Here is a 24,781-nt window from a genome sequence, read left to right as displayed (position 1 = left end):
ATTTGAGACCTTCGGGGGACTTGACGACGGTGTTAATTATAATTACCCAGAACGGCACCAGGTATAGCTTTAAATAGAAGGAATTACTGAAACTAGCGTAGGAATTTCATATTTGCACCAAGTTTAGTTACATATTGCATGCATGAATAACGAAAACACTTTTCATTGCCGCGTCCCCTCTCAATCTCGCCACGTGTCTGTTAGTAGCACGCCTGCGGCTGCTTCTTTGCAAACAAGCTTCGCGATCATGTACTACCTCATGAAACATGACACATGAATGATGCAATGAAAAAGCATATGGCGTTTAGCACACTTAAGGTACGCTATTCTAAGCACACCAACGCGACCGCGCAAGATTGGCACAACTTACCAGACTTCTTTCTACTCGAATGAAATAATTACGTCGTCATATCAAGAAACAGTTTCAAGTAAATATTAAATGTCACAAAACGCGCCATTAAAACATGGTGTGCTATTAACAAAAAAACGCATTCCTTGGGGGCGAGTGAACCTGTCGGCGCCCCGTGCACTCCGGCTCAAGGTGTGCAGCTACATATGTCTTTTTTTTTTCCTTGAGCAATTATCAGCCTACTATCCTGAAGTTCAGGTGAATGAACGCAGTAACTTGCATGCTATTAAGTGCATTGAGTGGCAGTGCCTATCGACTCCCAGACTTCGCGCTTTACTACCGTGGCCCAATGCCTGTTAGCCAGTTTCCGAATGCGGCATTTATGCGCGAGAAACCTATCGAGGCTAATTTAATATTTTTTATGCTACTACGCGGATCCAGCAGTGACGCAGCTGGTCAATATATGCTGCTTCTGCAGTGCACAGGCTTGAAGCAGCCGCCGGTAACTGCGGCAGCTGCGGTAGGCACGGGCAAGCGGAACCTGTTTTGCCTACCATGCGAAAGTCGCTGCTAACGTCAGCGCCACCGCATCTTCGTGACGTCGCGGGGTGAAGGAGGTCCATACATAAGCGCGTGTGTGCGCGCTCACTGCCAGACGCCTGGAGCGATTGAGAAAGATAAACATCGTGCCGTAGCCGCGCGCCGAGAAGTCTATGGTCGCGAAAAAAAAATGCCTACTACTGTACAAATCTGTCAGAGATCTACTTCCTTTTTCGTACCAAAATCCGCATCGCAGTGACCAAAATCCGCGTCGCAACGACATTCGTTTTGCTAATCACAGTAACTTTTTACTCCCTAAACCTAACACTAATTACGGAAAGTAAACAGTTTGTTTCTCTGCCACCACATTATGGAACTCATTACCAGTTAGCATTAAGCAATCATAAAATATCTGTGCCTTTAAATCCGCTCTCCGTCAGTTTTTACAATCCCCCTAATAGTATTTTACTTGGTATATGGTACTAGTTTTGTCATTTATATTATTCACTGAGTTGTCTTTTGTATTCGTCTGTACGCTATTAGGTGTGTAATCATTTTTCATTCAAATAAGGGTTTGCATTATTTCTCGTATTTCACTCACTGCTCTTTAATGATGCTTTTAATTTTTTGCATCTGGTGTCTGTAATTCTTTTTTACAATTGTTCTTACGGGAGGTCCCGTCCACAGTCTCTGACTTTGGGACCTCCCTCTGTATTCCAGTGTTTTTCTAATCTTGTACCATAAGCATGCAATAAACGAACCTTGAACTGTGTGTGTGTGTGTGTGTGTGTGTGTGTGTGTGTGTGTGTGTGTGTGTGTGTGTGTGTGTGTGTGTGTGTGTGTGTGTGTGTGTGTGTGTGTGTGTGTGTGTGTGTGTGTGTGTGTGTGTGTGTGTGTGTGTGTGTGTGTGTGTGTGTGTGTGTGTGTGTGTGTGTGTGTGTGTGTGTGTGTGTGTGTGTGTGTGTGTGTGTGTGTGTGTGTGTGTGTGTGTGTGTGTGTGTGTGTGTGTGTGTGTGTGTGTGTGTGTGTGTGTGTGTGTGTGTGTGTGTGTGTGTGTGTGTGTGTGTGTGTGTGTTTGCGCGCGTGTGCGTGTCAGTACGGCTATCTATGGAAACCGCCAGTCGCTCGACCGCAGACGTAGCCAGGGAGATGCAGCTCTCGCTTTGGACCATGGTTAACCAGAGCTAAACCACCAGCAATTTTTGAGTAGGATAGTTTTAGACACCTTCCTTGCACCAGTTTGCTGAGCTGAGGTGGGTGTTAAACGTGGTAATCTCCGTTCGTTGCCTTCTTTTGCAAACGTATTTCATCTCGCTATGACTGATGTCAACACCGACGAAGCGGCGACAACACACCATCTCGAAAATGAGCAGCCACTGCTCACCGCTGATCACCATCGCTGTGATCGAGGTTGTTAAAGATGTAAGGAGAATTAAAAAAACAGCGCAAGCGTAAATTACGCGCAGTGTTTGCATTATGCGCCAAATGCGGGCACTCTGTTAGCCCATCGTCCAGTTGGTGAATATCGTACGTGTCTAAGGCGAAAGCCTTACATGGCCTATTAGCAGCCAAACCCGGCGTCGGCATGCGGGGAATCGAACCAAAAACCTTCAGTCAACGAGGCCAGCACTCAACCCATGGGCCACAAAACCGCGTTGCTTCTCGGCGAACAAAGGTGAACCCAGTGTATTGTGCTGCCTTATGACTGTATGCTAACGAGTACGTGTGTCATTAGGAACAAGAAATAAATATAAATAAAAAGTTAACGGTTTCGCATTCAAAAAAAACGTAAGTAGTCGTAAGTGTCCTCCGTAATTTTGGATGTTCACAGTGGATAGAACGGGGCGTGTAATGTTGATGAAGTACTAAAATTCCACAAGAAAGTTTGAGACCTTTTTGCTGGCAGTCGTCAATGCTGGTTTCTGTTCGGTGGCTTTTAGGTTGGACCCGCATTTAGATTGAATCGAGGTCCAAACACGCCCGTGTGTTTTATGATTCCTGTGCACGTTAGAGAACCCCGATGGGGTCGAAACCTCGGAATTATGAAGCCCTCAACTGAGGAGCTCCTTTTTCTGTCTTCATCCCCCCACCCCCCCTCGTTCATCCTTTCCCTCACAGTGCGGTTGTGGCGGCCACCGCGAACGATACAGTTACTGCGCCTTCCCTTTGTTCACGAAACATTTGGAACATTTGCAAAACGAGCGCCTTATACAAGTTGACCATGTCACTGATTGGGCAGAAGATCATCATAATCAGCCTGACTACGCCCACTGCAGGACAAATGCCTCTCCCATGTCTCTCCAATTAAAACTGTCATGTGCCAACTGCGGCTCGCCGCGGTGGCTCAGTGGTTAGGGCGCTCGGCTACTGATCCGGAGTTCCCGGGCTCGAACCCGACCGCGGCGGCTGCCTCTTTATGGAAGCAAAACGCTAAGGCGCCCGTGTGCTGTGCGATGTCAGTGCACGTTAAAGATCCCCAGGTGGTCGAAATTATTCCGGAGCCCTCCACTACGGCACCTATTTCTTCCTTTCTTCCTTCACTCCCTCCTTTATCCCTTCCCTTACGGCGTGGTTCAGGTGTCCAACGATATATGAGACAGATACTGCGCCAATTCCTTTCCCCAAAAGACCATTATTATTATTAACTGCGACCACCGTATCCCGGCAAACTTCTCAATCACATCCGCCCTCCTAACCTTCTGACGACCCCTGACACGCTTTCCTTCCCTTGGAATCCACTCCGTTACCTTTAAGGACCAGCGGTTATCTTGCCTTCACATTACATGCCCTGCCCAAGCCCGTTTCTTCCTCTTGATTTCGACTGGGATGTCATTAACTCGAGTTTGATCCCTGACCCACTCTGCCCTCTTCCCGTCTCTTAACGTTTACATCTATATTTTTTTTCTTTTCATACCTGTAGCTCGCTGAGCTGTCCTTAATCCACGGCATAGGCGGGCAGAAGGTAAACCAGCTTAACACTGCAATTCTATTTTCCGCTCCCTTTAAAGAGCACGCAACCCTGCCTTCGGTTCGTGACGCGCCAAGGAATGCAGACCGGTTCGGACGTTCCCACGGCGGTCATCGAGACACGTCAGCTTGCGTGACGATGCCTCGTTATGGCGTCTCTCGACGCGCTCGAACACCGAGCGAACAGAGCGGTGCCCTTTTAAAGAAAGGCCGTTTTCACCGGCACGGGGGGTAGTACACGAAACTGACAAACAGCTCAGAAAGGGCATTTAGATTTTCTTATTTTATTTCCCGGTTCGAACCCGACCGCGGCGGCTGCGTTTTTATGGAGGAAAAACGCTAAGGCGCCCGTGTGCTGTGCGATGTCAGTGCACGTTAAAGATCCCCAGGTGGTCGAAACTATTCCGGAGCCCTCCACTACGACACCTCCTTCTTCCTTTCTTCTTTCACTCCCTCCTTTATCCCTTCCCCTATGGCGCGGATCAGGTGTCCAACGATATATGAGACAGATACTGCGCCATTTCCTTCCCCCCCCAAAACAAATTATTATTATTATTATTATTATTATTATTATTATTATTATTATTATTATTATTATTATTATTATTATTATTATTATTATTATTATTATTATTATTATTTCGTATTTTTACCGCTCGTCACCGCGAGCGAATAGTTTTCGGAAATGTTCTCCCTCGGGGCCAATAGTTGTCCTTAACGATAAAAAAATGTCGTAGAGAGCAGTGGATCATTCCTTTGTTAACTAACGTAATGTATAAATAACGATCGCAGTCTTACTGCATAGACAGTGAGGTGAGAGCCCGGCAAGCTCTTGATGCCCGTTTACCCAGCCGCCGGTCAGTTTCCGCGATACAATTCCTGCAATCGGCGTGAACGTTTTTTTCCTGCGCTTTTCCACTCATCGTGGAACTTTTCATCAGAACTTTCGTGAACGCCACTAGGCGGAGTCTGTCTTTCATTACGGGGTACGGACCTTAGTCAAACCTTCTGGCTTTTTGGCCGTGCTCCAAACATCCCTGAAATGTTGTATAAACATTGCATTGTATTGTATTGAAAATAAACTCTCCTTTCTCAACGAGGACAGCTGTCACTCATCGCCCACATTATGACGCTTCGCGAATAAGTACGGCAACAGGCAAAGATGAGCGGTTTATTTTTATTAATTAGAGAATAAATCATTAGGAGAATCCATGACTCCTCGGCCCGATACAGGAACGAATTTGCCGATGGGTATAGTTTTCCTTCGCGTGAAATATGAATAAACTATCGTCAATAGGAGCGCAGATTCGTCCCTAACAGTCTCCTGACTACCTAGTTGCAAAACCTGGCCGGTATACAGCGCGCGACTGCAGCGCCACCGCCGATACCGATATGGCCATGCACGACAACGGCTGCCCAGCGACTTGACGCCTAAGAGCGCTGTGTATAACAGCCGCCGACATGTTGATGCAAATTTAGTAAACTGTTCAGTTTGAGACGCGTTCTTTTGTTATCGTGCATCTTTAAAACTATTTTTCTGGGGAACTGAAAAGCACGGCGCCGCACTCCTGAGCTAGCATATTTCATGGTGTTTTCTGCCCTTCTGGTTAGCCCTAACACGCACTCTGGGGACGAAAACTTCGTCGTTTGCTGCCGATCACCTTACTGTCACTAATGCACAACACACGGTGATTCCGAGCGATTTTTCATGTTTGATCGATGCTCGTCTGTTCATTGTTCGTCCACTCCTGAAGCACTTCTCGTTGGCGCTGCTGCCTTTTATGGTCCGCCTCAACTCTTCCCATAGATGTTTCATGGGATTCAGGTCAGGCGACTGGCTCGAACTCTCCACGACTGTCACCCTGGTACTCTTAAACCGGAGGAGTGCATCAGGCCATTTTTCTGCTAGAAGCCATAGCCACGGCCAGAGTTTCTGCACGCCCATGGAAGCATCACATTCTCAAGAACTTCCTCGTACACCTCTTGTCAGGGTGCCTTGAATCCTGCGAAGACACCAACTCGATGAGTGGAGAAGCAACCCCATACCATGGTGTTTCCATCTCCATGTTTTACAGCACGAATCGGATACCTTCGACAGAATCTGGTGCCTTTTGGGCGAATCGCATAACGAATGTCATCGCTCCCTAACAACTCTGACTCGTCCTAAATTGAATCGGGCGCCTACTCCTATGCAGGGTGTTTCACTCAATACTTTACACAATTTTTATAATAGGCTTCTTGAGTTAGAAGAGCTCTTTTATCGGCATATCACTGTCAGCGGTGTAACACATCAGAACACAGCTAAGACGTCCTAATTATCAGGATGGTTAATTGTTATTGAACAGTTAACTTTAACTATTACCGTTAGACTCCTTAATTATCAATACGCGTGTAGTCCATCGTAAGTAATATCCATATCAATTTTTAGAATTCCGAAAACGCGGTTACCCTCGGCGCTGTGGCCCAAAAATATTTGGCTATTTCGACGAGTTGCATGCACTGGAGAGGTTGCTTTGCGTGCAAGCTTCTCGAAAGCGCCCGCAATTTGACGCGATTTAGCCAAAATTTGTTGGGACACAGCGCCGAGGGTAACCGCATTTTTGAAATTCTAAAAACTGATATGGATATTAATTACGGTGAGCTACAGGCCTGTTAATAATTAAGGAGCCTAGCAGTAGTAGTTTAAAAAGTAACTATTCAATATTAGCTAAGCATTCTGCTAGTTAGTGCGTCTTAGCTGTATTCTGAAGTGCTACACCGCTGACAATGCTATTATAAAAAAAAACGTTCTTCCTACTAAAAATTGTATTTTTAAAAATTGTGTAAAGATTTAGGTCAAACACCCTGTATGCGCAATGTACAGGGTCGGTAAAAAGTTCCCAGGCCACAGGGTCCGCTTTCGACCTCCGTAGTCGGACAATTATGACACCCCCGAATTCCGAAATCTCCATGGAGGACAGGAGAAGTATAATTCTGACCTCTGAGAAACTTGATACCTCTATTGCTATCAAAGGTGGAAACCTGAAAAGGAGACCCTGTGGCCTGGGTACTTTTGACCAACCCTGCACAATCTTGCCTTAAGGCCCACAGTGTTGCTTAGGCGCTTAAGACTACGTTTTCCACGAAGATTAGGCGGCCTTGTGTGCTATTCCGCTTGCTTTTGTTTTCTTTGCAATTCCGGACGAGGTTTTCAATAGTGGTCTTTTTTTTCGGGGCCATCCCCGCAACACAAAAGATAAATTAGCGAGTACTTATGTAATAACCAACATTTAATGGCATCAAATCTCCACGCATCCAAAACATTTTTTTTTTCGATAAAAAGGGCGCATTTTGTAAGGTCGCTGCACACCTTAACCTTGTGAATTCTTGAAGAGTGTCTACCAAATGCAATCCTACGCGTCCTGGTACCCCCGGTAATTAATTTTCCCTCCATTTGGAATCGTGCGGTAACCAATTGGCATGGATGATGTATACGCACTCCCTTACAACTTTAGTTACCTCATTACCTATCATAAACGCCTGTTTCGTTCCCAGAACGCCTAGTTTCATCATACTGATATCTTTAAAGTACTGCAGTATTTTGTAGCGTGACTTGTTGGTGCATGGTGCAAAAAATGTAGCGCAGCAGAAGACGACGGACTAAAGGAAAGACAGGGGCAGATCGCGCGCCAGCTTCCAGCAGATTTTATTTTTCCGACCAAGGATATTTATACGCCAGAACACGAATGCAAGCTATCAAATTCGCGAGCAGGATCAGTGTCGTAGAAATACGAGCTCTTTGTCAATTCGCGCTCGTGCTGGTCGTGCCTGTCAGTTTGCCTCGCGTCTTCTATATTAATTAGTTCGTTAATTCGCTACAATAAAGTTCAGTAGTGAGTACATTGCATGAGCTATGGTCGCATGTCCCCGTCCTTTCCGCTGTCTAAATATGCAATATGAAACCATAACAACTCATCCGAATATCTGATCTTCTGAGCAAGTATATTTTTCGGGCAACACTCAGCGAAAAAAGATATTTAAGCGCTCGAATCCAATCATTGCTGTTTACGGAAAATATTTTGCGAGGTGCAGCCAATCAGTTTGCTCGTCGCAAAATCATCGTCTCTCGTTAGGGGTTAAAAGTGTATAGATGATCGCCCCGGTTATTCGGCGGTAGCGATCTATGTGCTCTTTCTCTCTCTTAAAAAAAAAAAAAAAACATTGTTCCATTTCTTATGCGCTAAATCTTTGTATTTTAATGCATTTATATCTAATTCATCGAACTAGGCTGTCTTAATGCTGAAGTTTATAGTACCGCTATAGGAGTTCAATATAACTTTCTTTGGAGAGCTGAATCGATGCTGACTGAGGGTCACACAAAACCAGGGATCACAGCATAGCGGCCGGGGCTCACGTCAAACAACAGCGAGCGAGAGATATGAATGAGCGAGCGATATGAGTGTTCGCGCTCAGTGCCCGAAACAATTTTGCCTCTGCATCAAACATAAAGGCATGGAGAGTGTCATATGTCTAGAGGGAGACGTAGATTAGATCGGGACTAAAAATAAGAAACCAAAAAAAAAGTGCCCCAGCCCACACAGGAAGCCTGCCCGAAAGAAAAAAAAACAGACAAAACTGTGCTGGTACGTGGCTCACACTCGGAGAGTAATTGCTGAGGGCGTGCTAATTAAGTTTTCTATTTCTATTGCTTGGAACTGTATACAGTGCGTGGCAGAGATAATACTCTACGTGAATGTGCGTGTGAGTGCGCATGCGAGTGTTGCTTGCTGCTTTAACGATTGCCTCCAAGATCGGTGACGCTCACCAGCACTGCAGTCCGCGGTCGTCAAGCATCGAGCGCACGATGTACTTACTATACGTTCCTTGATTGAAACGGAGTGTGCAGTGGTGGCGGGGGGCGTCACACAACATCCGGCCGTGCTACACACGCGCGATGCTGGCGGGACCGCATATCGCGTGGCCCTGTTCCGGCAATTTCTGGCACCTGTCCACGAAGACAGAAGCATATTCGAGGCCGCGGAGAAACCGGAAGGACTCCGATGGGAGCCTCCGCTAGAGAAACAATGTGCACTGCTCTGAAAGCAGTCCATGGTCATCGAGACCTTTGTACGCATTCTACGCAAGTCCGAAATCCAAAGTAAACGATCCCGCACCGATTGCGTTAGAGGGAGAGAAGGAAATGGACTGCCAGGTTTCTCTCCCTCCACTGGTGGCGAATAAATGTCAACTATAGCTTTACTGCGTTTTTTTTTTAAATTCAGAAGTGCATTTACGGGTTAGACGATTCATTGTCATCCATTGTTTTTTGTTTCCGCAATTCGCGGTAACACTTTTGAGTTCACACTGCCACAGCTGACCTCGATAACCATGCGGGTGCAAGTTAGTCTGGAAAAGAATAACGAAACCCGTGTCTTTAAAAAATGCTCACACTGCGCACACGGACATGCAGGTAGAAGCGTTAGAGGTTATGCGCGCTGTCTAAGTGAGCCGGAAATTACCAGGAAAATGAATAGGAAGAATTAAGTGATGAATGGGAAGATAACCTGTGTAAATAAAATAGCTTCTGCGGGCAACTGGTTGGGATGCATTCCCACAGCAGTCACGTCGTATTCTTTTTTCGCGTGCATTCGATTTTTTTTTTTAGCGCGCTAGCACTTACAGTGGCCATGTGCGTTGGTCTGAAGCCAGTTTTCTGGCAGGCTGTTCACCTGCCAATTGGACTTATTTTTGGAAATGTGGCGGAGAGTTTGAAGGTTGCTTCACTTCCGCCACCAGTTGGCCCGGTATATGGGCCTTGTCTTTAGCGCGTCTTTACTATCCTGTCTTTCTACATCTCATCTTTAAACTCTCCTACTATCTGCACGTGGTAGCGATTGTGGCTCGGCTTGAGCCAGTGAGCAGGCCTGTGCACTTTTCTTTCTTTCTGGCAACAACAGACAGACAGACAGACCTGCCTACCAGGCGGTTGGCTGCCTGCCCAGGCATGTGAGTGAGTGAGTGAGTGAGTGAGTGAGTGAGTGAGTGAGTGAGTGAGTGAGTGAGTGAGTGAGTGAGTGAGTGAGTGCGTGCGTGCGTGCGTGCGTGCGTGCGTGTGTGTGTGTGTGTGTGTGTGTGTGTGTGTGCGCGCGCGTGCGCGTGCGTGTGCGTGTGCGTGTGTGTGTGTGTGTGTGTGTGTGTGTGTGTGTGTGTGTGTGTGTGTGTGTGTGTGTGTGTGTGTGTGTGTGTGTGTGTCCTACCGCGTCAGGCGGCAGCTCAATCACGAACAGAGCGACCTGGATCGCTACCCAACCCAAGCAACCCAAGTCCCACCGATGGCAGTATCCCCCATAGAAGGCTGTGGCGCATTGCTTGACCGCTGCACCATTGCTCCACGAGTTGTAGGAGGACTCCCAGGGATCTAGGAATAGAGAGAATGGACCAATTCCGCATATATCGTCATTAACCCATTATCACTATCGGAACAACTGCCATTCTTGAACACTGGACCTGAACACCGCAACCGAAGGGGAAACCGAACTGCTAGCACAACTTATTCGCATTTGGCCTAACTACGCAAATCGACTATAGTCTTTTGTTTGATGGGAAGCCCCCAACGAGAATACTGTGCAGGGACAGGAGCTACACAGTAAAGAGAGAACATGGAGTCAGAAGTACATGTGACGAAGCGCGCTAGCCTTCTGTTTTGTTATTTTATTGCAATTTTATAGCTCCTCTTACTGGGCTGCATGAGGTACTTATATCAACTAGCCATTGCTTTAGAGTTATTGACCCCCACTGAGGTTGCACCGGGATCGCGTAATCACATGGTATCAACGCCCACTTATTTAAGACCGAGACATAAGCGGGTAAGTTAGTGCATCACCTTAGAAATTGCAAGTAACGACGCAAAATGCAGGACAAGGAATAGTCTCAACCTCATCCCCTTTGCCAGCATAGCCACACCGGTCAGTTCGCAACCAGGGCTGCATGTCCATGAATCACGGGCCCACATGCAGAGCACATTCTGGATAGTGACCCTACCAAGACACACACACACACCGTTCCCACACTTTCTGCTGCGCTTTGCGCTCATGTTACAGTACTATTTCTGGCTTCCATATACACGAAATGTGCAGTGATTATACTTCAAAACGCGATATCCGGAACACTTTCGATCTACACTCATGTACTGATTGCTTAATATTATGGTTCATTATTTTTGCTCGCAATCTCCCCTTCTCCTCATCGGCTCCCGAAGAATGCCATTTAATGGTCACTGGAGGGAGTTAGGGTGGGGGGTGTAGGAGACGAGGGAGTGATGTCAACTTATCCACTGTAGGCCCTGTGGAAAAGTTACTGCAGTGCAAGAAGAACAAAAAAAAAATACAGTAAGAACGCGACGTAGTTAATGGTTCCCTTCCCCCTCCTTCGATATATGTAGATATGCTTTTATTCCTTCATGCACTAACTGCCCCACATATTGGTTTCTACTCAAGTTGGATGACAGCTTCAGGAAGCCAAGTCCTCTGCCCTGTGTGTGTCATTGGTCGGTCTGCTTGTATCGTGCCTTCGCCGATTTCTCTTTTTCTCAAAATCACTCACAGGCTACAGTTGAAACCCGTTTTTTTAAAAAAAAAAACTACGGAGTTTCGAAAAGTTTGCCGATAGGTTCGGCGTATTTTCGAACATGCCCTAATGGACTCAGGTTGGCCAGCAAAGCCGATTTACGAAGGTTGACTAAAGAAACAGGGCACAAAGAAAGTCTCGTCGGCGTTATGAACGCGCGAAGGCATTCTGAACGTTCAGCATTCATGACGACCTAAGAGGGAAACTGTAAAATAAGCATTAAACCTGAACAACGGAAGTACGCTGAGTATATGTAACAGTTGAGTATATGTAACAGATTTTCGCCGGCTGCGCTTTCCGCCCAGTGTATCGAAAAGATCTCGCCTGGTCGCTTGAAAAGCGATCCGCTCGGGCTCTTTACAGATCCTATAGCAGATACAACATGCGACTGCAGCGCTACTAGCAGCAGCGACACGGCCGCGCACATATAACTATATCAGACCTAGCAGAACCCATCGGCACCAAGGCACAAATTCAGCTTTAATTGTCGCTTGTAGATAAGGTTGTGCCATCAAGACGGACACTTTTATAATGGCACAATTTGCCGCAACGAGAGAACGTTGCTTTTTAACTCTTTATAGCTTCGGCAGCACTGCGAGGAACTAGTTTGATGAAGTATTTGTTGCGTGGTATACTCCCTATACTCAGCTGCTGTCTATATTTGAAATCAACCATTTTTGTTTCTCCTGGCTTTATTTTTAGAATCCCCGACATAAATCCCCTTCGAATAATTTCACAGGGTTTTTAGTGCCATTAGTACGGAAAAAGAACAAAAACATGTCCTACATGGTATGCCTTCATAGTGCAAACACCGTAAAGTTACCTTAAAGTACGCCGTAAAGTTAACCTTGCAATGGCGCTATAGGCGTGCACAACTCTACTTTGCTGCTGCCTTGAAAATGAGTTGCCGCTACTGTGACCTGATTCCAAAAGCAGCCAGCAATCCCTGGAATTCGGCACCCTCAAAACACAGCGGTTGTCGTAAGGGTCTGGTGGTTTTACGGAATTTAACTGGTTTGATTTAAAGGAAACCGCTTTGGTGTTGGAAGTCGAATATTTTTGTTCAATTCTTGCCTGAAGAAAAAAAATACAATCTCACACCCAGTATTTTTTTTCTCATCCTTGACGGCAAACATGTAGCAGCAACAATCGCATCATCACCACTGCCGCGTTTTTTTTTATTGAGACGGGAGTACAACACCATTTGCGCGCAATGGTTTATGCAGTACTGCTCCTGGATTCAACGATACGATAATGCCGTCGTCGTACAGCCGTCTTGGAAGCCCACGCGGCATACGAAAAGTCTTTGCACTCGGTTCAAGAGGACCTAACTCGTTGCTTATAAAGTGGCGAGCTTTAATAGAACAGCCTCCTTCAGCTAAGTGAAGTATACACTAAGCTGCCCTCCTTGAACCCCTTCCCTTTCTCTAGATTCTCTTTCTCATTCCTATAGTGTTTTCAGTGGCCACTGCCACAACTGAAAATATACTGGAAGGAAATTCTATGCAATAAAATGTTTTCTTTTAATTTCTCAAATAACAGGCTTCTTTCTCTCTAATATTCACGAAGCATTTTTTTTACATAGGTATTTTGGCTTTGTTTCTATAACGGCGCTGGCCTGTCACCAGTGAGTACGACTGACAGATTCGCTGTTCGTTCGATTAACATTTCTTGTGCCGTCTTGTCCTCGTCTACAAATGTTGTACGCTAAACAGTGAGATCATGAAAAACACGTTTTGTGTTTTCGTTACACAAGTTCACAGCGGTTTGAAGACAGCTAAAAAAGCCTCGTTCATTGCTTAAAAACACACTGAGGGCACTTTGAGCTCGTAAATAACCCGTCGACGTTCAAAATTTTTCTCGTTTCTGGACGGGTGCATCGCAGAGGACAGAATCACGGGCTTTGTTCATATATTTAGAGTGGATTTTCAGGTCGTTCGTTTCTTCGAGGAAGGTTTACGAACCCTTCCTCTAGTGTCGTTCGGCGTCGAATATGGAAAAGAGGCGTGCTTGTAGATGATGACAGCAGAGCATATATATTTACAGCATACATATACAGAGAGTTAAACTGGAAGAAGCAGAAATGAATTTACAAAAGAACAAACTTTGCGCACTTTACTCATCGACCCGACGGGTTAGAGCCTAAGTAGCACCACGTTACATGCTAAGTATGGAGCCCCAGCTCAGACTGGACTGGGCTGGCCTCCATCCGTTCACATGCGCTTTTAAGCACTTAATTAACAAAGGACTAAGGGCGCTCATTTTCAGTGGCCCGTCCTAAGCATCAATTCTCCAATCAAAAACATGTTAGATGGGGACTACCCCGTGGGTTGGGCTTAGCCTCGAACCAAGGGTCTCGCCAACAACACAAACCAAATCAAAAATAGATACGCCACCACTCTCTCTCAAGTAAGAGTATCCACACGCTCTCCCTTCGGAGCTGTTCTTCCGAGTTTCCTCAGACACACAGCCCCCCCCCCCCCCCCCCCCCTTTCCGCTCACGTTGCTCGTCAAGTTCTCGACACTGGTGTCAGTCCGTGTCGCCCGTCAGCAACAGAGGAGGGAGCGAAAGGGCCACGAAGCCGCCGAACTACCGACGGCGGGACACGGCTAATAAGAACGAATGAGCTTATTTGCCGCTCGTTGCCAGAAAAGCGCCACAGTTGCCCTTTTCAGCGCTCTTTGGCGCTTCGGCAGACCAGATAAGGAACGGCCCTGTTTTCTCACGGCTTGGGTGAGTACGGCATATTCGCCTTAACAGGTGTTCGTCATTGCCATTCTGGAAGTACGCCTTTGTTCGGCCACGAGGCACTGCGGGACGCTGTGGGACATCGGGTGCCTCTCCGACGATAGTCTGCGTCGTTAGGGGGGATCTCGTCAAGGCGACGGCGGTGCGTCAAACGACCCTGTTCATTTCCCGTGTGCACTTTGCTTTCGGGGGCTCTCGCTTGTAATGGGGAGCCGCTTCCGCGTGTGCCGGCGTCCTGCAAAGGGACGCAGCTGGAAAATAACGGCGGCCTTGCATTTAGGTTATCAAAAACTGGAGAAGATGGGAAAAAAACTAACAAACACTTCTGTTGGGCGTACATCCTCCCGCCTTGTGGTCGCCATGGTTGCATATTTAAAGCGCTCCTTTATTGTTCATCGCTAACTGTATATGCGGCTAGCAGAATTCGGTTAGCGTAACATCATATTTACTCGCAGGGGTACGGAAACAGAGTCGGCGAGAAAATAGACCAGAATAAACGTCGACGAGCGGTTGCTGGGAGCCCGAGTAAGAGGCAGCTAAAGTGTGCCGCCTCTTTTGACTATAGCCTAAGCACTTCATTCTTTCTGTGCATCCTGCCCCGATAGAGAGGGAGAAATAAAAATAAGATAAGCATAAAAGCGAGCACCGATACGCAACACCGGAAGAATGAACGGCCTTGTTCTTTATGAGCTTATTCTTCGCCGCCCCGTCTTCGAACGCACATGCGCTTAGAAGGACGTTAGGAAAGCAAAAGATTGCTTTGCGAAGGCCACGCTCCATACGGGCTTAAAACACGTTGATCGCAACGCAGTAAATTTTGCTTGCGTCATTGGTATAGGCTGCCCTGCAGCAAGGACAACAACTCTGTGCAAAGTCTGCCCGCTTTGGCATGGCCGTCGGCAACGGTCTGCGAGCTATGTTATATGGCACGTTGCCACGGAAACAATGCAAGAAATCGTGCCGGTACACGGAACGTCACTGCACGGGGGGTCACGACGCCGTGGCGGTTGCGATTTCAATAAACAAAAGGAAACAGAAAAGTCTCGCACTGTCCTCCGCCCTCCAACGAGAAGGAGCGATAGCTGTAGCTCTATGGAACCCCACACCATACATATCCAGGTACATGACTTGCCCACAGATGGCACCGTATTACTTGGTGGACGCTCCTAACATACATGCATGCATGCATGCATACATACATACATACATACATACATACATACATACATACATACATACATACATACATACATACATACATACATACATACATACATACATACATACATACATACATACATACATACCCATGTATAGGCAAAATTTTTTAAATGGTTGTTGGTGAAAGGAAATGGCGTAGTATCTGTCTCACATCTTAGGGGACACCTGAACCGCGCCCTAAGGGAAGGGATAAAGGAGGGATTGAGGGAAGAAAGGAAGAAAGAGGTGCCGTAATGCAGGGCTCCGGAATAATTTCGACCACCTGGGGATCTTTTAACATGTACTGACAACGCACAGCGCACGGGCGCCTTTGCATTTCGCCTCCATATCGAAACGCGGCCGCCGCGGTCGGGTTCGAACGCGGGTACTCCGGATCAGTAGCCGAGCGCCCTAACCACTAATGGTGAATTCCAATCGCAGGCACGGAGCGGTCTGCACGCTCTGCGACAGAGCGCCTGAATCCGGCGCAGAGCGCGCGACCTGAAATTGCGATTGGAGTACACTTGCTCTGGCCAGAGCATGCAGGCCAGAGCATGTAGGGCGCCGCTATCGCCGCTGAAAAAGAACGTCACGCAAACTTCCGGTCGGATCCGCCAATTTCGGCGGAGCAGCCCCAACTGCTCCACGGAGCAATCTCGGCTCGGCAACCGCTCCCTGTCTACGGTTGGAAGACGCGATCCGTGCCTCACATCTGCGTTTGGAATACAGTTGCTCCGAAAAGAGCAAGAAACGTTGCTCCAGAAGTGCTCCAACTCTGCGATTGGAAGTCACCATAAGCCACCGCGGCGGGTCCATGTACACATGTCTTTTGTGGCTCAGGACACTGCGGGAACCACTGTGTTCAGCATCCAACCATCTGTCCGTCCGTCTATGTCCATGTCTAAGCTCACAAATGTCCTTTGTGGCTCAGGCCCGCCTGGGCTGGACAGCACTGTGTTAAGCAAGCATGTGAACGCAGGAGCTTCTCGTTACAGTGTCCTACGACATCGATTTCGTCAACCCCGACGAAATATCATACAGTTATCGCTTTCAGAACAGGCTAACCAAATTCTTTTGTCTTGTGGCGGCCGGAACCAGAATAAAAATTAAAATGCTGACGTGAACCGTTTGGTACATATGGTTCATGAAATAGCTGCTGTAGCGCGAATAAGTGAACGGACTGCGTGCAATACACACGCACGACACATAAGGCGCTAACTACCAGTTACGTTTACTTGCAATGCAGCCTCTCTTTATGAAACTCTTTCGTGCCTCACACGTGGCCACGCAAAAATTCTTTGAAGGTGCGGAGGAGTTACAAGAAGACACGCCTTACCACATAAACGTAGTTGATAATTGACGGCCTTGTGTGGCCTGCGTTTTTATCCACATTTCAGGAGTGATTTCGTCATAAAGTGAAAACTCCTGTGCGGTACCTTAGGACTAAACAGTCAGTTCTAACATCTGCAGTTTCCGGCCACACAATTCGATACTCAGTGCGCGTGTGTGAAAGTGGCAATTTTTTCAACCGTACCACCTATGACGTCAGCGACTGCATGCATACCTTTTTCGCATCCAGATGGCTTTGAAATGTAATGTACAGTCGACAGGAGCCAACCGGAACATGGACAGGCCACCTACATGTTTCAGCGTTGCCACTGTGGGTCACGTGACGTAGGTCATTTTCTCCTAATATGCCCGTGTTTTTTTTTTATTTTATGAGCTGACACATTTCTTTGCAGCCTGAGGATAATGGCTATGTCACTGGAAAGCGTCGCTCACGTGAAGGTACACGACGTTCTGAAGGTCCACGAACTGAGGCAAGCGCGGTAGCAAAGCTCCTTTTGAAATTCTTAGAGAGAACTTGACTTTTGGGGCCGAGGTAGCAGTTATAGTGTGTTTAGACATTGCGACACCGACGGAGAAACTTCTGACATGTTCAACATAAAGCTATCCCCATCTGCCCACTCCACCCTACCATCAACCATGAACTGCACGTTCAAAACTGTTCAGTTTTCGCGATGCTCTTTGATTGCAGCAGCGTTGGCTATTGTCGCGTTAGGGCATCACGGTGTCGTTTCCTGCTTACGAACCGTTCATACATGTGTCACGTGCGCTTCGATGTGTGAAACCAATTGAGCAGGTGCAATAGAGGTCCATTTCAGTCCCGGCCGATGGACGCAGCCATCTTGGAAGTGCTACAGCCGAGTTGGTGCGCGTCGACAACACAAGCCGACGGACGGGTTTGCCTTGCTTCATTACCGAGCATCGCTGGAGAGACAGGCCAAAGCAGGAAGACACGACCAGCCGCGTTTACGTGAATGCGACAGAAGCGCGTTTTATCAGTTTTCTGACGTAGCCCACTCATGTAAACCGAGAAAATGCGCCAGGGAAGCGCGTCGCGTTAAGCAGCCAGCGCTGTGTCGTTTCGCCTTTTATACCTTCGCCCACGTACGCTGGTCACTCGTGATCGGACGTGATACGAACGCAAGACTGCTTTTGTCACATGCTGCGACTCAAGTAGCAGCACAGCGTGTTGATGTTTTGCCGGGCGCTTCGGCCGCGGCGCACACAGTTGCGTGTGATGCTGTGCCAGGAACGCCGATATCGTATCCCCACGTGTGATGGGTTGTACGTATACTGCCAGTGTGCTGGGGGGGCTTTAGAAAGAACGTGCCGAGAAGAAACTCCTTGGGTGTTTCGGTAGCTTTCGTACGTGTCGCCTACCACTGTGCCCCGCTAGTTTATAAGCGTTGCAAGGACACAACACGTGGACGGAAGGGAATTGTACCGTGTTTGTGCGTTCTCGCTACCTGCCTCTAAAGCTAAAAATAGGTTTGATGTACCATCACCATCAGCCTGACTACACCCACTGCAGGGCAAAGGCCTCTCCCATGTCTCTCCAATTAACCCTGTCCTTTGCCAGCTGCGCCCACAAACTTCCTAATCTCATGCGCCCACCTAATGTAGCCTGATGTATCATATCGTACAACTGTAGCTCTGCCACCTAATATCAATGTATAGACGCTGTTAGGTGCCTACCGACGTGGCATGCATGACGAGAGTGTTGAGTGAACGCATCAGATAATAATGTCCCCACGCGATAACTTTCAAGAATTAAAAGTAGTGTTATAGGTGATCCTGAGCACAGAACTTGTGGGCGTAAATTTTGGACACAAAAGCACGATGCTAAGTAGGTTCCCACGTCGACTAGCGGTAGCTCGTCTGACTCGCAATGGTCAGAGGTTCGATTCGCGACGAATTGCCCCCATTTTCTTTACAGCGCAATCAATTTACATCATCATCAGCCTGACTGCAGCCACTGCAGGGGAAAGGCCTTTCCCATGTCTCTCCAATTAATCCAGCCCTTCGCAAGTCGCATCCCCCACCCTATGCCTGCAAACTTCTAAATCTCATCCGCCCACCTAACTTATTGCCGCCCTCTGCTACGGTTTTTCTTAGAATTCGCTCAGTTACCTTCAAGGGCCAGCGGTTATCTTATCTTGCCTTCGCATTATATGCCTTGCCTAAGCCCATTTCTTCCGCTTCCTTTTGACTAGGTTGTCATTAACACGCGTTTGTTCCCAGTACACCATACTTAAAATATATTATATACTTATTTGTCCTAATGACGTCCGAGTCACGTTGAGGCCTTCTCATCACCATTTTTGCAATGTTTTAATCCCTTTTCAAATCCGCCGCTTTGCTTGTGACGTTGCCACATTTTCGAGCAATCCGAATTTTTAGCTCACGCCGACGACACCGGATTTTCTGAAGAACGGAAATCTTACGCTGGCCGCGGAAAAGACGTAGAGCAGAAAGTCTAGTAGCATATGCGAGTCAAAACGCGCACCCCACATCTCACACATAGTACACGCCTCTGCGCGCGTATAAGTATCTATACCGCCTTCTGCTCTGCGATAGGAATCGGACCCTGTTTTATCGCCTACTCGGCGGGCACTCCGCTCGCGTCATTTACTATCTCTTCTAAGCGCAATAAAATAATATATAAACTGTTCAACGTGGTGCGAAACATACTGATTGTGTATCTAAAGGAAAACGAGCTGGCAGTTCGCGTGCCAGCGTTGTTTGCTCTGTTCATTGTTTTTGCGTTTTCTTTATTGCCAGTTGATGCAGAGGCTATAAAAGCCCTTCCGCTCGCTTTATCTCCGAATCTTTAAACCATTTTATAATTGCGTTTTGCTCGCTTTCTGAGTGAGAAAAAGCTTCCATGGAGAAGTTAGTCAGTTCTTTTACACGAACACAACACCGAAAAACACTTAATCTCGAGCGCAGTGCTCAGTTGGGACCGATAATATCTCGCCCACAATTAGACAAAATATCGTCATTTTTGTCAATGTTATGAGGGCGAACGGTTGTGAGAGTATGAGAAGGCTCGAGCCCGCTCAATGCACCGCAGGCAGACGGTCTCATCCACGAAGTTTCGGCGTCTGCAACACGGTCATGGCTGAAGTCGCTTTCCGTATTTAACCTCGGACTCATCCCTCACGACACTATCTGGCGTGACATCTGAGGAGTTCGATGCCGATAACGTCACGCTGGAAAGCTCGGCTGTAAACAGAGTCAAGTTGAGACGGTCCGAAGAAATTGAGCGCACTATTCCTGATGCAAAACGCACAGTCATAGATTAGAAAACGCGACCAACGTGTAGCCCCGCTGATAAGGTAGCCGCAAGCCGTTTCGTGATAGTCGCTCAAGCATCCTCGCCTTCAGTCCGGGAGAAACCCAAGCGTCATCAAAGCGCTGCAGTTTATCAACTACCGAAGGCGTCGAACAGCCGGTGACGTGTAGCTCACCTTTCGACGAGTAGACCCCCGGCCGCGGCTCCGAGCAGGATGAACAGCGACTGGCTGAAGAACACCCAGGACATGGTCGAGAACACGGTCTGGGTCTTGCAACCCAAATCCAACAACGTTGGTCCCAGGAAGGCGACACACATGCCGAAGCTCCAGAACACGAAGCACAGTGTCACCGTGGTGTGCTTGTGTCGCCAGAACAGGTCGAGAAAGTACTCGCGCTTGGACACGGACGAGACACCGTCCACGGCACCACCGCCACCGCCACCAGCGGCCGATGCCTCCATGACCCTGGACACCGACGCCGGGACTGAGGGGAGAAGAGTGGTGGGCGGCTGGCTTGTGGCGATGAAATATTGGGTAGCACACACGGGGTCCAGCGGCGCGCGCGCGCGCTACAACAGCCGCATCGCCAGAGACTGGTCGATTCTCTCGGAGCCCTAGACGGCCGGCTGCTCTTTCCGCTTCACGGATTGTCTCTGGGGCTCGACGACCGTGTCCGGGGGATGACGGGTGCCAGAGAGCCACTCGCCGCCGCACTACCCACGCCCGACGTGTTTAGGGAAAGCGATTTTGCGGGTCCCTAATAGAGGGCACCCAGAGAGGGGAGCGAAACGAGCGAGGGAGGGGAACGGAAAGAGCGGCCCGCCCCCTTCTCGTCTGCTGCTGAGGCCCGGGTGGTTTTTGAAAGAGGGAGCGTGGCGACATCTCTCGGCGCTTTCTGTTAGCGGCGCGCCACCCGACACGCTACTTCGCCGCTGTCGTCTGCTAGCGCGGTGGCGTCGGTGACGTCAGTGGCAAGCGCGCGCACTGCTCGTCTCATGACTAAAGTGAGAGGTTGGGCTAGATGGTGCTTGTTGGATAGCTAAGACGATGTAATTAGCGCGAGAAACTCTCAAGGGCAAGCATAAGGGGCTTAAAATATGAGTTAACGTCGCGACAACTGCAGACGTGCACCAAGATCACATTTAAAACAGCAAACAAACCATTAATCCAGGGGCCGCTGCGGTGGCTGAGTGGTTAGTGTGCTCGGCTGCTGACCCGAAAGACGCGGGTTCGATGGAGGCGAAATGCTAGAGGCCCGTGTACAGTGCGACGTCAGTGCACGCTAAAGAACCCCAGGATGCCGAAATTATCAGGAGCCCTCTACTACGGCGTCCCTTTTAGCCTCAGTCGCTTTGGGACGTTAAACGCATTAAAAAGAAAAAAAAAACGTTAGTCCAGCGTTTAAGAGCACAGTGAAATGCTTAGTGAGAAAAAATCAAGAGGGGGATTCCACCAGAGAAGAGACCTATTTCAATTCTCTGGTGCCTATAAATCAAAGAAACAACTCTGAAACAAATGCCGGTGTACGTCTTAAAGAAAGCACAAAGCAAATATATGCACTGTCTACACCATGCGGTCAATATTTTCTCTATTTAGACTCGTACAAATGATAGCTGTGTGAAAGTAGAATTTGTCGTTTACAGATATACAAACGTCTGAAACTTCCAAATTATTTGTGACGGGAGACTGGTGTGTCAAACAAATAAAACTTTTTTGCGTCTGATGCAATCAACGACCACTGTGCACACCGCTGATCCATAGACTCTAAAAAGAAATGTGTAAAAAGAGATTAAGCTGCCCTCTAGCGCGCTCCCCGTTACACAAAGGAGTGCGCTAGAGGGCAGCTTACTCCTTTTTTTTACTCCCGTATGGGCGTGTTCATGTTTGGAGTGTATCGTCCGCAGTCACAAGTGAATCATCTACTGCCGCGGCCTGCCCGGTGTTACATTCGGGCTACCGCCCGTCTGTGTTGGCAGCGTGGTCAGCTCACCTGCTGGAAACCAGCACTAAGCTTCTTAGGTATGGTTCCGAGCCACGCGATAAGAATCACTCCCACATTCGAGACCCGAGTACCGAGAGCGTCGCCCAGGTGGATTCCGGGAACCAAGCAAGGGGAGCGAGGGCCCGCGGAACGCCGCCGCAGCGAGCGTCGAGCACCTGACAGCACCGAGTGCGGTTGCACTGGATAGACTCTTGGCGAAGCGGAGAGGCCGCCGCAGGGATCGAGCGGCAGCTAATCCCCAATGGCCGTGACTAAGCTGAGGGGACCAATGTGGCCTCATTCCCGGAATACGGCAGCGAGCTGGCGCTCGTCGTCCGCTAACCTTCGCAGGCATGGCAAATGACGAAGCGGCTCCTTTTGGCTACCAGACCCGACCGTGCGTTCTTGTCCGGGGCGTCGACTGACATCTAAAGAACAGGTGTCGGCGGTGCTGGGAATCTCTCGGCTGGCTACGAGATCATCCCCCTCCGCTGTCGACGTGAACACAAGGGCATCCTCCCCTCTCCCTGGCTCGACACGGGACGAGGGCGTGTCCCTGTGTACGTTTGTGCGTGTTTGTGCGTGCTAATAGAAGATAGGCCACTCCCACCCTGGCGGAGACGTCCTCAACCTGGGGAATCTGGGGAACAAGAACTGGATAAAGCTGGACAGCGAGCGCAGTGACAATCATGCTCCACTTGAGTGCTCCCATATAATGCTCTACTTGTGTGCTCCCATTCCTGTCCTGGTGGTGGTTGCGGTGTTCGGAGCAAGCGTCGGTTCCTGACCCGTGGTCCCGTCTGAAGCGACTCCGAGCCCTCATCCAACACCGGGTCACGGACCATACCCAGAAATTCTGGGAAAGGGCATTTCTTTCAACGGTCAATTTCTTATGAACGAATTTTTTTAGCAAATCGTAAAATGTGACCATAAAAATCAATATATCCCCTGTTCCAACCTCGGGACGTTTGAAGGTTTCTTTATTGTCAAAAATTGGTTGTAAAGGCTGCCTCAACTACTCGGTCCGAGCGCAGAACAACCTTTAAAAGCAACATTTTTGCCACGCCGTCGGGAGATTGGAACATTGCCATCAATAAGTGCAGAACATCATCTTACAGTATTTCCCAGCTGCCTCATAATTACAAGTGGTGTCCAAGAAAGCTGGACCTGCAGTGGCGTTGTTGCTGAGCGGATCGTTTTCTGAAGAGACCGCAGGCGCAGCCACTTGCAAAGCTGTTGTACGTGCGGGATGAAAGGTGCGTTCTTGAACGCAGGTGTTCTTGCACGGATTCTCATTGAACGGGAATAATTGTGCTGCATAAAATAGGTCTGGCCACGGCAGCTTTCGTGACGTCAGTATGCACGCCGTGCTAAAGGTATGGTGCTTCCGAATAAAGCGATCGCTTTATTCTCGACCTCATGCTGTGCTGATTCAGTGACTGCCCCGTTATGCTAATGAGCAAGCGATTCCCAGAACTCACGGGCACCTTTCGACGGATGTGAAATGCGAAATAGCCTTTGTTTATTAAAGAATTTGATACACGTCCAAGAACTTCAGGCGGCGAAGATTAATTGGGAGCCTTCCCTGCGACGTATTACATCAGAGCCAGCAGCAGGCATACGAACGCGGCTGTGGTCAACTTCAAGAAAGAGCCTACCCGCAGTTCTTGGTTCGACCTCAGTGATCTCAAAAGAGCATCAGGAGCCAGACAATAAACAAAGCGACATAGGGTTTTGGTCAACGTTGACATAAGCATGCGGGGTGTTCAAAAAGAGACTCCCTGAATTAAAAAAGAAAAAAAAACATGATGAGCAGTACGCCAAAGCCATTTTCACACGTAGGTTATGAAACCAAGTGAACACAAAGTGTAAGTATAATTGTTTTCCTCATCGTCCAATTAACTGAAATCAATTAAACTTTTTAGCTTCTGCACCTCGCGCACCATTGCTTACATTAGAAACTTGAAAGTGGTAGCATTGTTAGATTACTCCAATGTGCGGAATGCCTCTCTAACATGCGGATTCGGCATATATTCGCCTCCGAATATTCTACTTGATCCTCGTTATTACGGACGCAAGGCGGTATAGTGATCTGCGCGAAACTCCTCGCCGCAGTGTAGTAGCCGTTGCGTATGGCGTTTATTTTTTATTCAGCAAGTCTATCGTGAAAGAGGTACAGTTATAAGCTACTTATTGCTCTAAGTCATTGGCAAAGGAAACGCCAAACTCAAGATCTGCTTCACACCGATCGTCATCGCCTTGCATGTCCAATTACACAGATTGAATACAATATTTGGAGGCGAATACCTCGGAACAAGCATGTGCCAGGAGTTATTATACCAAATGATGCAGTGTTCTAGGAATGTGACCACCTCTAAGTTCTCAACACGCAGGCTAACGCCAATGACTGAAAAGGGAAATAATTGATGTTGGTGATTACTTGAATGATGACGACAATTATGCTCACAATTCGTGTCCGCCTTCAGAAAGTCTTACTTCGAACACCCTGGATATTTGCTGACCCGTTAGTGCTTAAAGACCACTTCTATAGGCTCTTTCCCGGTGAGGCTGGTTGCAGTCACCTTCGAGTGTCTAATAGGTTTTAGCTCTATGTCAGTACATGAAAGTTTCGGATTAGACCTGTGCGCGCGCTTCGGCTTAACAAAAGCCAGGGCGCATACATATTTCCGAGTCCTCACCGGCACAGCAAGAGGTCTCCTCTATCTTCGATTGCGCATAACGGAGCT

General features: G+C 48.1%; 1 protein-coding gene across 1 annotated transcript in view; it reads right to left on the bottom strand.

The window, feature by feature from the left end:
• The window catches only part of LOC144107669 (major facilitator superfamily domain-containing protein 4A-like), a 422,352-nt gene extending 401,562 nt beyond the window's left edge, over positions 1–20,790 (bottom strand). Inside the window, exon 1 of the mRNA XM_077640784.1 lies at positions 20,228–20,790. Within this exon, the coding sequence (XP_077496910.1) occupies positions 20,228–20,514 (287 nt within the window). The 5' untranslated portion in view covers positions 20,515–20,790. The remainder of the gene's footprint in view (positions 1–20,227) is intronic.
• Between the last annotated feature and the right edge of the window lie 3,991 nt (positions 20,791–24,781).

Source organism: Amblyomma americanum, chromosome 10 (genome assembly GCF_052857255.1).
Source record: "Amblyomma americanum isolate KBUSLIRL-KWMA chromosome 10, ASM5285725v1, whole genome shotgun sequence".
Lineage (NCBI taxonomy): Eukaryota > Metazoa > Arthropoda > Arachnida > Ixodida > Ixodidae > Amblyomma > Amblyomma americanum.
Note: the sequence above shows the minus strand (reverse complement) of the source record. Positions and strands in the feature narration are given on the sequence as shown.